A 12063-nucleotide genomic window follows, 5' to 3' on the forward strand; every position below is an offset into this window, starting at 1 on the left:
AACCTAAGTGGATTTTTATCCTGAACACCATCCCTCATCCACCCAAACATATTCGTCCTTTCCCAAGAGGCAGAGTTTAGTGGGTGCGAAGGAATGGTAGTCTTGAGCCTGGTCGGGATGGTGAGTCGGTGAAAGGCAGGAGATTGAGCCCAGAAAGAATGAAGGTGTGGGTGAGAGGGCTGGGTAAGGGGTGGTGGGGAACCAGTTCCTGAGCGCCTATTGTGTGAGGCTCCCTCCTCCCCAAATCACAACTAAGTGGCATTAGACTTCCCATTCTACAGAGAACGAAACTGAGGTTCCAAGAATGGACGTACTTTTCCTTAAATCACAGCTAGCTAGGTCACGAAGACACACAGACCCCGGAGGCACGGTCCACGGTTAGGGACGGAGCCAAGGGGCGGGTGTGGGCGGTCCTGGCCGAGCAGAGGCACAGAGACTGGTGTGCCGGGCAAGGGAGGGGTGGGGCGATCCGGGGCGCAGGCAGGGCATCGAGAGCCTTCCGATCCCGGGCTCGAGAGAGAGATGACGGGCCGGGTGGGGGATAAGGCTGAAGGGTAATATCGTGAGGGCTGGGAACCAACAGACAGGAGAGGAAGACACAGGGTGCATTCAGGAGGGGTGCGGAGATGGGGCCCCGGGCTTTGGGAGCGAGGGTAAGTTCAGAGGCCCGACAAAGGGGCGGAGCCCTAGACGCGCCGAGAGCGAGGCCGGGCGGAGGAGCTTTAAGGGAGGCCGAAGGACCCGGCAGAGAGGCAGGGAGAGGGGACGCGGAGCCCTCTGAGGGGCCAAGGGCGGGGACGCGAGCCAGGGGCGGGGTTGCGAGCCAGGGGCGGGGTTCTCAGGAGCAAGGAGGCCAGGGGGCGGGGTCGATGGACCGGGGGCGGGGCAATGAGCCAGGGGCGGGGCTCTTAGGAGCCGGGAGGCTAGGGGGCGGGGTCGATGGGCCGGGGGTGGGGCAGTGAGCCAGGGGCGGGGCTCTTAGGAGCCGGGAGGCCAGGGGGCGGGGTCGACGGGCCAGGGGCGGGGCAGTGAGCCAGGGGCGGGGTTCTCAGAAGCCGGGAGGCCAGAGGGAGGGCCGATGGGCCGGAGGCGGGGCAGTGAGCCAGGGGCAGGGCTCTTAGGAGCCGGGAGGCCAGGGGGCGGGGTCGATGGGCCGGGGGTGGGGCAGTGAGCCAGGGGCGGGGTTCTCAGGAGCCAGGAGGCCAGGGGGAGGGCCGATGGGCCGGAGGCGGGGCAGTGAGCCAGGGCCGGGGCTCTCAAGAGCCGGGAGGTCAGGGGCGGGGCCTATGGACCAGGGGCGGGGCAGTGAGCCAGGGGCTGAGCTCTCGGGAGCCGCGAGGCCAGGGGCGGGGCCGATGGGCCGGGGGCGGGGCAGCAAGCCAGGGGCGGGGTTCTCAGGGGCCAGGAGGCCAGGGGCGGGGCCTAGGAGCCCGGCGAGGGCCGCGGCCGGGCGGTCCCGGCTAAGGTGCGGAGACAGGCTGGAAGGCCGTGGGCGGGGCTGAGAAGCGGGCGGGGTGGGAAAGGTCGGGGCTCCCGGGACGCGAAGGGGAACGCGGCTGTGCCGGGCGAAGGGGGCGGGGCGGCACGGAGGGGGCGGGGCGCGCCGAGTCCCGGACGGCTCTCGCGGCTTGCGGAGAGGCCGGCCCCGCGCAGTGCAGCAAGCTCCCCCCGGGCCCCATTCCGACAGCCCCGGCGCCCACACCTCGCGCCCGCCATGCCCGAGCAGCTCAGCGTCGCCGAGTTCCTGGCCGTCACGGCAGAGGACCTCAGCTCCCCGGCCGGGGCTGCCGCCTTCGCCGCCAAGATGCCCCGGTGCCGAGGGGCAGCCCTGGCGCGGGAGGAGGTGAGAGGAGGGCCGCGGTAGGAGGGGTCTGGGGTCCTGGCAGGGCCTTTCCTTGACCTTCACAGGCGTGACCCGAGCAGTGATGGTCCTTACCGCGCCCCAGAAACCTGCCCCTTCTCTAAATCTTTGAGAACCGAGTGCATCTCTAACATCTGCGTCCTCCCCGTCGGGTGCCTGGGGCTGGGGCCGGGGGGCGAGGAACCATTTGCGGCGCCTCGCAGTCACCTCGACGACAGACTTACCAGGTCGAGGGACATACCCGCAGTGTTCTTGATGACCTGCAGCCTGGTCGCTTGCGGGTTTGCTCAGCGTCTCGCTGCATCTGTTTGGGTTTTCATCTTTGGAGCCCCACAAATTCGTCCCCTAAGTCACTCCCTTTCTGGAAAGTCTACCTTCCCGCCACAGTCCGGAACGAAACTTCTCCCTGGGAACAGGGAGGCCCCCTCTCCCGCAGACTGCTGGTTCTGAGATTTGGCTGGTGTGTGGAATGAATGCGGAGGAGAAGGCGCCAGGAGCTGGGGTTCACCTTGGCCAGGCTGTTCAGGAGTTTACAGTCTCCTCTCCCCTCCCCTCTCCTCTTTGTCTTTTCCAGCATTGCCGTCCCAGGCCTTTCCTTTGGCCTTTGCAGGCTGCCCCACCCCATTCCCCTGCTCAGAGGAGTTCGTTCGTTTTCTCCAGACCCACCGCACTTTCCTGGGCCTCCTCTGCCGGAATATTCTAGGGCAGACACCCTGAGGCTTTGGGCCAAAGGAGAATAATGTGTTTTTGCAGCTCCCTTTCAGAAGATGCCCTTAATTTAGGTGGCGTTTTGGATCTCAGAAGTGGCTCTCACCTTCCATCCTTCACCCTGAGAATATTGAGCACCTACTGTGTAGCAGATAAAAAGATTAGTAGTCCTCATACTCTGGGCCAATGTCTTGGGGAATCTCTCCTCCTCCTCCTCTCCCCTGCAGTCTGAACCCTCATCCTAGAGTAGTGATAATAGAGGACTGTGGAAAGATCATCCTCTTTGGGGAGCGCGGTGGACCTGCGTTCAAATTCTGGCTCTGCAGTTTGCCAGCTGTGTGAGCTTGGGCATGTGACCTGATCTGTTTGTGTCCGCACTTTTGGCATCTGTAAAATGGGGATAATAATGTTTGCCTCACAGGACTGTGGTATTATATGAGGCCACGTAGGTAACGCATGCATTTTGATTAATGAAATGATTATAGGGTTAATTGACAGACCTCTTTAGACGGGGATGGGTCTCTTTTTGTCCTCATGTCTTTCACAGTTCAGTTCAGTCTCAGTGGTGTCTGACTCTTTACAACCCCTTGGACTGCAGCACGCCAGGCTTCCCTGTCCATCACCAACTCCCAGAGCTTACTCAAACTCATGTCCATTGAATTGGTGATGCCATCCAAGCATCTCATCCTCTGTTGTCCCCAGCCTAGCCTAATGCTTTGCTATATATAGTGGAGGAGGGGCAGTACCTGTTTGAAGCAGCGATGACCTTTGGCTTCTTTCCTTGAGCAGAACCAGTAGCATGGAACCTAACACCTGTGAATGTAGGATGTATTTTACTGGAGGCTTATAGGGAAACTGCCCAGAACCTCCTCCTGAGGAGAGAGAGCCTCCAGAGGATTGTCTTCATTTTGTGACCTGGAAGAGGTCAGTGTGATCAGCATCCTTAGGGCTTTCACAGTTCATACTCCTCTTGGGGTTTGTTCATTAAAATGTTAAATCAGAGCAGGATCTGGAGAAAGGGCTGTACTATGAACCTTTCTCCAGGGACAGAAATGCCCATTTATGCCCGTGCATCTGGCCTTGCCCAGCTCCGTGTGGGTAAGCACTTGTGTGTGCCTGGGGGAGGGAGTCCTGAGAATGGATCTGGAGGCCACCGCAGGCTCCTATCAGGACTCTGCCTTGGCTCCAGTGTAGGCCTGACAAAACTCAAATCTTTGCCTTTGAGACTTTAGTTTGGTGCATGCAAGGGTTCATTTTTGCAACAGAAAGGTTTCTGACACCCAAATTCAGCTTTTCTCTTCAGCATGTCAGTGCCTCAAAAGTTAGACTCTGACCTTTGGACTTTTCTGAGGTTTCCTGTTTGGCTTTGCGTTTGTGTTTATATTTACATGCAGTTTGATGCTGGCATTTCCCCAGTCTCAGTTCTGGGCATGACTGACCCCCAGGCTTGAAGTTCCATTTGGCTGAATCCAAATTTGACCGATTCTCAAAGCAAGTCCTCCAGCTGGTTTCCTGGGAATCACTAAGGGCTCTGCCCTGGGACTTGCATTCTTTTTTTGCTGTCCTGCTAAGAAGCGTCCTGGGTAGGTTACAGGAAACAAGAATATCAATGCTGAGAAGCGCTTGAAGGTCGAGATCACCTAGGAACTCCCATTTAAGATGCGGAGGGGACACATGTATACCTATGGCTGATTCTTGTCAATGTTTGACAGAAAACAACAACATTCTGTAAAACAATTATCCTTCAATTAAAAAATAAATTAATTAAGATTAAAAAAATAATAACTCTGAAAAAAAAAAAGATGGGGAAACTGATATCCAGAGAGTACTATAGACTTGTCTAAGCACCCACAGCTAGGGAGTGGAAGAATCAGCATTTCCACCCAAATGTTCTAACCCTTGGTCCTATTCGCTTTCCTTCTAAAGTCCCTATGTAATTTCTCTGAACCTCAGTTATTTACCCTTAAGATGGGTCTAATAATCCTTCCTTGCTTGCCTCTCTGGGTTGGTAAAGGTTTTTGTTTTTAATTTAAAACTGTTCATAAGGGAGTATTAGAACAGATACTCATTCTATCAACCACCTTCTTCCTGTCCTGGGCCATTGTTACATTGATATTCACAGTAATACAGGTGAAAAGGGACCTAGGGAGATTAAGGCAGTTGCCCTGTGTCACAGAGTGGATCTGTCTGACTTTAAGGCTGTTCTGTGTCCGTTCTCCATGCTATTTCTCTGCTAGGCACCAAGAACATAAAGATGCTGCTCAGGTTTGCCGACTGATAAGTGGAACCCCAGGAGTCTATCCAGAGTACACAGAGAAAGATATGGTTAGTGCCATAAGAGACCAGTGGAGCAAGGCAGGGAGAGAGACTGATGTAGTCAGGGACAGCTTCCTGGAGGAGGTGACACTTCCAGATGAGTTTGGAAGGATGGAAGAACTCCACTAAGTGGAGAGGACAAGTGAATGAATATGGAAACAGATGGGAAGAAAGCATATTCAGGAACCAAGTAGGCCACTATGACTTGTAGTGGGCCACTAAGTTTCACTATGACAATGCCGAGACTTTATGCTATGTCATGTGTCTTAAACTACCAATGAACTTACAGTGGGTCTTGGATGAATCAGTCCACCACAAATGTGCTTGTGTTTTGTATATGTTTTTGGAAATGTAATGAAGTTTTCATTGAACAAAAGACATACTGATTTTTAATTTAAAAATTTAAAGACAACAGAAAAGGCTACAGTCACCTCTGACCATGTCTCATGATTCCTGTCCTCTCTCCAGAGGTAACTGCTATGTAAATGTGCGTGCTTCCCAGTATCTGTCCTCAGAAAATGTGTTCTCAGTAAAGGGGTGGCGGTGAAGAGGGATATTTACCTAAATCAGTATCATGTCTTATAATGCATAGTTTTAAGTTTTCTTGGAGTCAAATCAATCTTTTCCTTTGTAACTTTAGCGTTTTTGAATCTAATTTTAGAAAGGGTTTCATTCTTAATTCTCAGTATTCTTGTGAATTCTACATTCTGCTTTGTCATGTGTCGATACTTGTTTTACCCAAATAATAACATTTTTGTTTTTAAAAAAATGGTAAAAATGATGTAATCTTAAGAGATATTTTTTGTTTGCAAGAACCAGAAAGCCTCTCAAGTTTATGTTGAAGGTAAACTTGTTTTAAGGAATTAGAGGTGCCTTGTGGTACTGAGCATCAGTAGACCTTACCCAGGCCTCACCAAGGCCCCACTTGAGGCTGAAAAGTCGTCAGGAACAAAAGTAGCTGCTTCATCCTTCCCGTCGCCTCCGGCCTCTGTTTCTTTCTGCACCTCTGAGCAGTGCTTTTGCTCACTCGTCGTCACCCAGGCCCCCAAGGGCATCACACAGTCTTCTGGGAGGCCAGGCATCGTTAGCCCCCACCTTCACATGACCTCACTGGTCCAGCTTCTAAAAGCAACCAAGCCAGTCTTGTGTCCCACTTCCAAGTTCCTGGTAGGTTGGTGGCCCCGCCCACCAACTCTCTGGACTGGTTCCAGAAGCTGGGTCTCCACCCCTGGTTTCATCAGCAGAGGTCATGAAGGGATAGACCCAGGCAGGGAAACCCAGCCACAGAGACCTACGCTGTGGGAGGAGACATTTCTCAGAGAAGAGGAGCAGGACCTGGAAAGTCCCCACCCAAACCCTACTTGTCCATGGCAATCCATTTGGCGCAATTTAGAAGGCAATGGCACCCCACTCCAGTACTCTTGCCTGGAAAATTCCATGAATAGAGGAGCCTGGTAGTCTGTAGTCCATGGGGTCGGGTCGCTAAGAGTTGGACACGACCGAGCGACTTCCACTTTTTACTTTCACACATTGGAGAAGGAAATGGCAACCCACTCCAATGTTCTTGCCTGGAGAATTCCAGGGACGGGGGAGCCTGGTGGGCTGCCGTCTATGGGGTCGCAGGCTCCAGGGAGAGGCGCTGGGTTCATCCTGTTTTGTGCCTCTGGTTATCCAGGTGAAGAGGAACCCCAGTTTGGAAAACTCAGCCGTAGTACAATTAAAAAGATGGTGAGCTGAGGCTTGCAGCATGACTTGGAGGGTCTTGAGTGTCATTTAGGCATTTGGGCTTTTTGCTGGACAGTAGAGACAAGTGGACCAATCATGTTGTCTAAGGATTGGATGAGGTTGTCCCTGCCGAGGGACACAGTGGCCAACATGGTGCAGGGAAACTGCTCTGTGCCAGGCCCCACATTAGGCCCTGAGTAGACACATTGCTCATTAAAAGAGACACAGTCTCTGCTCTGCTGAGCTTATAGTCTTCTGGGAAAGACAGACAGTAAACAGGTCAGTAATTGCACATGTCATGAATGTCATGGAGGCTCATCCTCCCTGTCTAGGCCTGCCCTGAGGTTTGGTTCTGGGTCCTCATCTCTGCAGGCAATCTCATCCATGCGCATGGGTTCAGTCTTCTGTCTTCAGGTGACTCACATAAGTGTACCTTTAGCCCAGACCCTCATGTCCAGCTGCTCACATGGCTGTTTCCCTTTCACTTGGTCAGTGTGTCCAAAGCCACGTCACAACTTCTGCCCCAGGCTAGCCTTTCCAGTTTTCCCTTTCGGAGAAAGGTCCTTCCCTCTCTTCTGTTACACAAGCCAGAAGCTCCATGTCCCTCGGCACTAAAGGTCATCGGTGTTAGCTTCTAAGCATCTCTGTCCGCTTCTCTCCATCGCGCCCCTGGTCCACGTCACTGTCGCCTCTCCCCTGGAATGCCGCTCGGGTCTCCTAACTTGTCTTCCCACTTTACTCTGGCTCTGCTCTCCCTCACAGCCCTGTGTCACTGTCTTTGGCAGCATACACCCTAGATACATTTTACATTTCTTTGCATAATTACTTGGTTAAAATCTGATTTTTCACTAGATTTCGACTTCCGTGAGACAAGAACCTCTCTCACCACTGGATCCCTAGTGTTGACCGTAGCACCATAGTAGGAGCTCAGAAAATATCCGTGGAATAACAATGAAAAGAAGAAACCTGAAAAGGAGCATTACTAGAGAATGATGGGGTGAGGGTGCTCTAGTTGGAGGGAACACCTTAGGGAACATCTGAGTTAGTAAAGAGCCTAAAGTGTTTGTGACACTGAAAGAAGGCCAGAGGAACAGAAGCATAGCCTGGCAAATGGAAGAGCCACCCCAGATGAGTTTGGGAAGCAAGGGCCAGATGATCTTCAAGGTTGTAGGTCCTGGGGCAAGTCTGGGTTTTATTTATTTTGCAGGCAAGCAACATTACCCAATTTATATTTTTTATTTATTTCTTTTTAATATTTGCTTCTTTTAATATCTGTTTATTTATTTGACTGCCCTGGGTCTTAGTTGCAGCATGTGAGCTCTTAGTTGCTGCATGTGGGATCTAGTTCCCTGACCAGGGATTGAACCAGGGCCCTCCTGCATTGGGAGCCAGGAGTCTTAGCCACTGAACCACCAGGGAAGTCCCCCTCAACTGGTATTTTAGAAAGATCGTTATCAGCTGCTGCATGGAGACTGGATTGGAGGAGTCAGGAGAAGACCCAGGGAGGCTGTTGGCAGTTGGCAGTTGTTCATGGAAGAGCCGATGGTGGTTGTGGGGAGAAGTGGTTGGGGCTGTGGTTGGTGGAGAAGTGGGCAGATTCTAGAAGGATTTTATAAGTAGTGACAGCAGGATTTGTTGATGGAATGCATGTGGGGAGTGGTGAAGAATGGTTCCCAGATTCCTAACAGAAGAATGCCATTGCCCCTTCCTAGGAAGAGAAATCTGAGACAGGAACAGGTTTGGAGGATAGTCAAGAATTCTGTTTTTATATCTTATAGGTTTTTGAAGCATTCAAGTGGAGAAGTCAAAAAGACATTTAGATATATTTATTTGAAGGTCAAAGGACTAGGCAGGAGATACACATCTGAGAGTTGTCAGCACTGAGATGGGCTTCCCTAGTAGCTCAGATGGTAAACAGAAGACCTGGGTTTGATCCCTGAGTTGGGAAGATCCCCCAGAGAAGGAAATGGCAACCCACTCCAGTATCCTTGCCTGAAAAATTCCATGGACAAAGGAGCCTGGTGGGCTATCGTCCATGGGGTCGCAAAGAATTGGACATGACTGAGTGACTAACATACACACGCGGCATTGAGATAATGGGTTTCAAACTTGGATCTGTGTAAGCATCACCTGGCATCATTCCCAGAGAGTCCTACTGAATAGCTGTTTCTTACTTAGCCTTCTTATTGCAAGTAACAGAAACCAACCTGAGCTGATTTAAACAGAAAAGAAGTTCACTGAAAGGGAATATTCAGTAGTTCACAGGATTTCTGGGAAGCTGGAGAACTGGGGCAAGGCAGCAGACGGGATCCCAGCCAAGCCACTCTACTGAGCCAGTTTGGCGAGGACGCTGCTGACATGCATTAAATGCCGCAGCTTGTACCACCGCTGTGCTCTGGGGACTGGGTACCTTCGCTGTTGCTGTTGTTATTCAGTCGCTCAGTCGTGTCAGACTCTTTGCGACCCTAGAGACTGCACTATGCGATGCTTCCCTGTCCTTCACTATCTCCAGGAGTTTGCTCAAACTCATGGCCGTTGAGTCAGTGATGCCATCCAACCATCTCATCTTCTGTCACCCCCTTCTCCTCCTGCCTTCAATCTTTCCCAGTATCAGGGTCTTTTCCAATGAGTTGGCTCTTCAAATCAGGTGGTCAAAGTATTGGAGCTTCAGCTTCAGCATCAGTCCTTCCAATGAATATTCAGGGTTGACTTCCTTTCGGATTGACTGGCTTGATCTCCTTGCTGTCCAATTTTGCCATCAGTATCAGAATGATCTTCCACTTTCTCTGCTCCTGATTCAAAGTCTGCATTGAGTGCCTCTGATTGGCCAAGCCTAGCTCCTGCATTCCTGTACTCTAGCTTCAAGGGAGTCTGGAAATCATGAATTTGGTCTTGGCAGCTTTTGTAGAAGGCAAGCTCTGCTGAGGCTTGCATAGCAAGTAATTTCCCAGGTGTAGGAAAGAGGTTTAGATACCAGTCTGCAGAAATGAGAAATGTCCTTGGCAGGTTCACCAGCCTGCAGGAGAATGTCTGGGAATCTGCTCTTAATCAGCACCCCAAGGAGATGCTCATGTAGGTGGTCTATGAACTACATAATGCATTTAGTGCATTTAATGCATTTAGTGCATTTAGTGCTTAAAGAAGTGGGAGTAGGTAAGATCACCCAGAGAGAGGAATGAAGACAGTCTGGGCTCAAGCTCTGGGGAGCTCCAGGTCTGACAGGTTAGGATGGGAAGAATAGTTAATAAGGGAGCTAGAGGAGCTGCCAGGGAGGAAGGAAGGAAATCAAGAGAGTACAGTGCCTCAGAAGCCAGGGGGAGGAATGTTTCGATGAAGGAGCAATGCTCAGCTCTGTCAGATGTCCAGAGGTCAAATAAGAAAACGATAGAGACATGACTCCTAATGTTGGCAGCTTGGAGGTCATTGGTGACCTTAAGAACCTTAAGTGCTATTTTAAGGTCACCTTAAGTGACCTTAGTGCTGTTTTCCCCTCCACACCAATTTTCCTGAGAAGGGAAGTAGAGACATGGATGCAGACCAGGGACCTGGGCCAAGAGGGTTTTCCAGGCCACACTTAGAACCCGGCTCCGTCTGAGCCCAGCCTCTTCCCACTCCAGGCTGCCTCTGCACAAGGACACAGGGTCCTTCTGGAGTGTCAGCCTCAAGCCCAGTCTCGCAAAGTCTCCTTGCCTCCCCAAATTTCAGTCTTTGGGCCCAATTTCCTTGCTTGGTATTCAGCTGTTTCTGGCCACCAAGGTGACACAGGCAGGTTTGGGGACAGAAACTGGGGTTTTAGGTCAGAGTAGAAGGGCAATGCTTTCTGCAAAATCAATTTGGTAGTATAGTCCTCAGATATCTTTGCCAGAAGATTCCTTTGATAGGCTCAGAGTATATGCAGCAGTGAAGCCCACAGGGGCACAGTGAGTTCCCCAGACTCTGGGGCAGGGCTTTGGGCCCCCTTTGTCCTGGGAACTTTGGGAGTGGGCCTCACCGTGAAGGTACAGGAGGCTAAGCTGGGAACAGCTGCTAAAGGTTTTCTTTTTTAAAAATTATTTTATTTTTTTGGCTGCACTGCATGGCATGTGAGATCTTAGTTCACCAAGTGGGGATCAAACCAGCACCCCTTGGTTTGGAAGCACAGTGTGTTAACCCCTGGACTGCCAGAGAAGTCCCTGCTAAAGGTTTTCTAACTGGGCTTGGTTTTGACTTTGAGCTTTCAAGAACTTCAGATGCTGTTGGCTCCACCCAGACCTACAGATCAGAATCTCCCAGCGGTGAGACTTGGGCAAGGGAACAGTCAGAAGTTCCCCAGGCAACTCTGATGAGCAGTCAGAGTGGAAACTATTATGGTGCTCACTTAAGGTTTGTTATTCGTTAAACACTATTTATTGAACATCTGCTGTGTACGAAGGTGAAATGGTAGTCTCTGAAGGCATAGAGATGGCAAGGTACCCACCTGGGAGGGAGAAGAACTCATGCCCATGGAAGGATGACTGACAGCCCGCAGCATAAAGAGGTGTGGCTGAGATCAAAGGAGCGAGTCCTGTAACTGAAGTCAAGCAGACTTGGGTTTGAATTCTCATGGGTTATGTGACCTCAGGCACATGACTTGAATTGTCTGAACCTCAGTTTCCCTATCTGCAAATCAGGATGATGATAACTGTCTTACGGGGTTTTTTTGAGGGGATTACATATAAAGCCTCTAGCATCTACCTGGCACATAACAGATACTTAATTTTTTTTAAATTTCTTTTACTGAAAACGCAAGTATCCCTGCTTATAGAATAGTTAAGTAGATTAGTAGCCACAGAGAAAAGGAGAAGATCATTGCAATAGGGATGAGGTAATTACTGTGAGTAAGCACTAAAATTGTGTAGTTTTGGCATCGGAGCAAAATGAGAAATCTTGTGTACCTTGCGGATGTCCGGGAATGAGTAGCTGAGCCTGATTCTGGATGAGACGGGTTGTCCCCTCAGCTCTGCCCTTTGCTCTTTCCCATCCATTTCTTTCCACATCAAACATTTGTTGAGAGCCGTCTCCATTCTCAGTCCTGGCTGCACATTACAATCCCCTGGGTTGCTTTTAGGTCGTTTTTTTTTTTTTAATAGAGATAAAATTCATATGACACAAAATACACCATTTTAATCATTCTAAAATGTACTGTTCAGCAGTCTTTATTCACAGGGTTGTGCAATAATTGCCACTGTCTAATTCTAGAACATTTCCATCAGGCCAAAAAAGAAATACTGTGCTCATTAGAAGTCACTCCCCACTATGACTCCCTCCAGCCTCTGGCAACTTTCAGTCTCTATGGATTTGCCTATTCCAAACACTTCACGTCAGTGGAATCCTACAGTATATGGACTTTTGTATCTGGCTTCTCTCAGTTAGCTTACTGTTTCAAGGTTCTTCCATACCCACCAGGCAACGTTATAAGCATTTCTCACGTACAT

The 12063-nt window shown here is 50.7% G+C and overlaps 1 protein-coding gene across 1 annotated transcript in view; it reads left to right on the forward strand.

Moving 5' to 3' along the window:
* Positions 1–1676: 1676 nt before the first annotated feature.
* ASAP3 (ArfGAP with SH3 domain, ankyrin repeat and PH domain 3) overlaps positions 1677–12063 on the forward strand; it is a 44422-nt gene continuing 34035 nt past the window's right edge. The window contains exon 1 of the mRNA NM_001083446.1: positions 1677–1843. Within this exon, the coding sequence (NP_001076915.1) occupies positions 1715–1843 (129 nt within the window). The 5' untranslated portion in view covers positions 1677–1714. The remainder of the gene's footprint in view (positions 1844–12063) is intronic.

Source organism: Bos taurus, chromosome 2 (genome assembly GCF_002263795.3).
Source record: "Bos taurus isolate L1 Dominette 01449 registration number 42190680 breed Hereford chromosome 2, ARS-UCD2.0, whole genome shotgun sequence".
Taxonomy (NCBI): Eukaryota; Metazoa; Chordata; class Mammalia; order Artiodactyla; family Bovidae; genus Bos; species Bos taurus.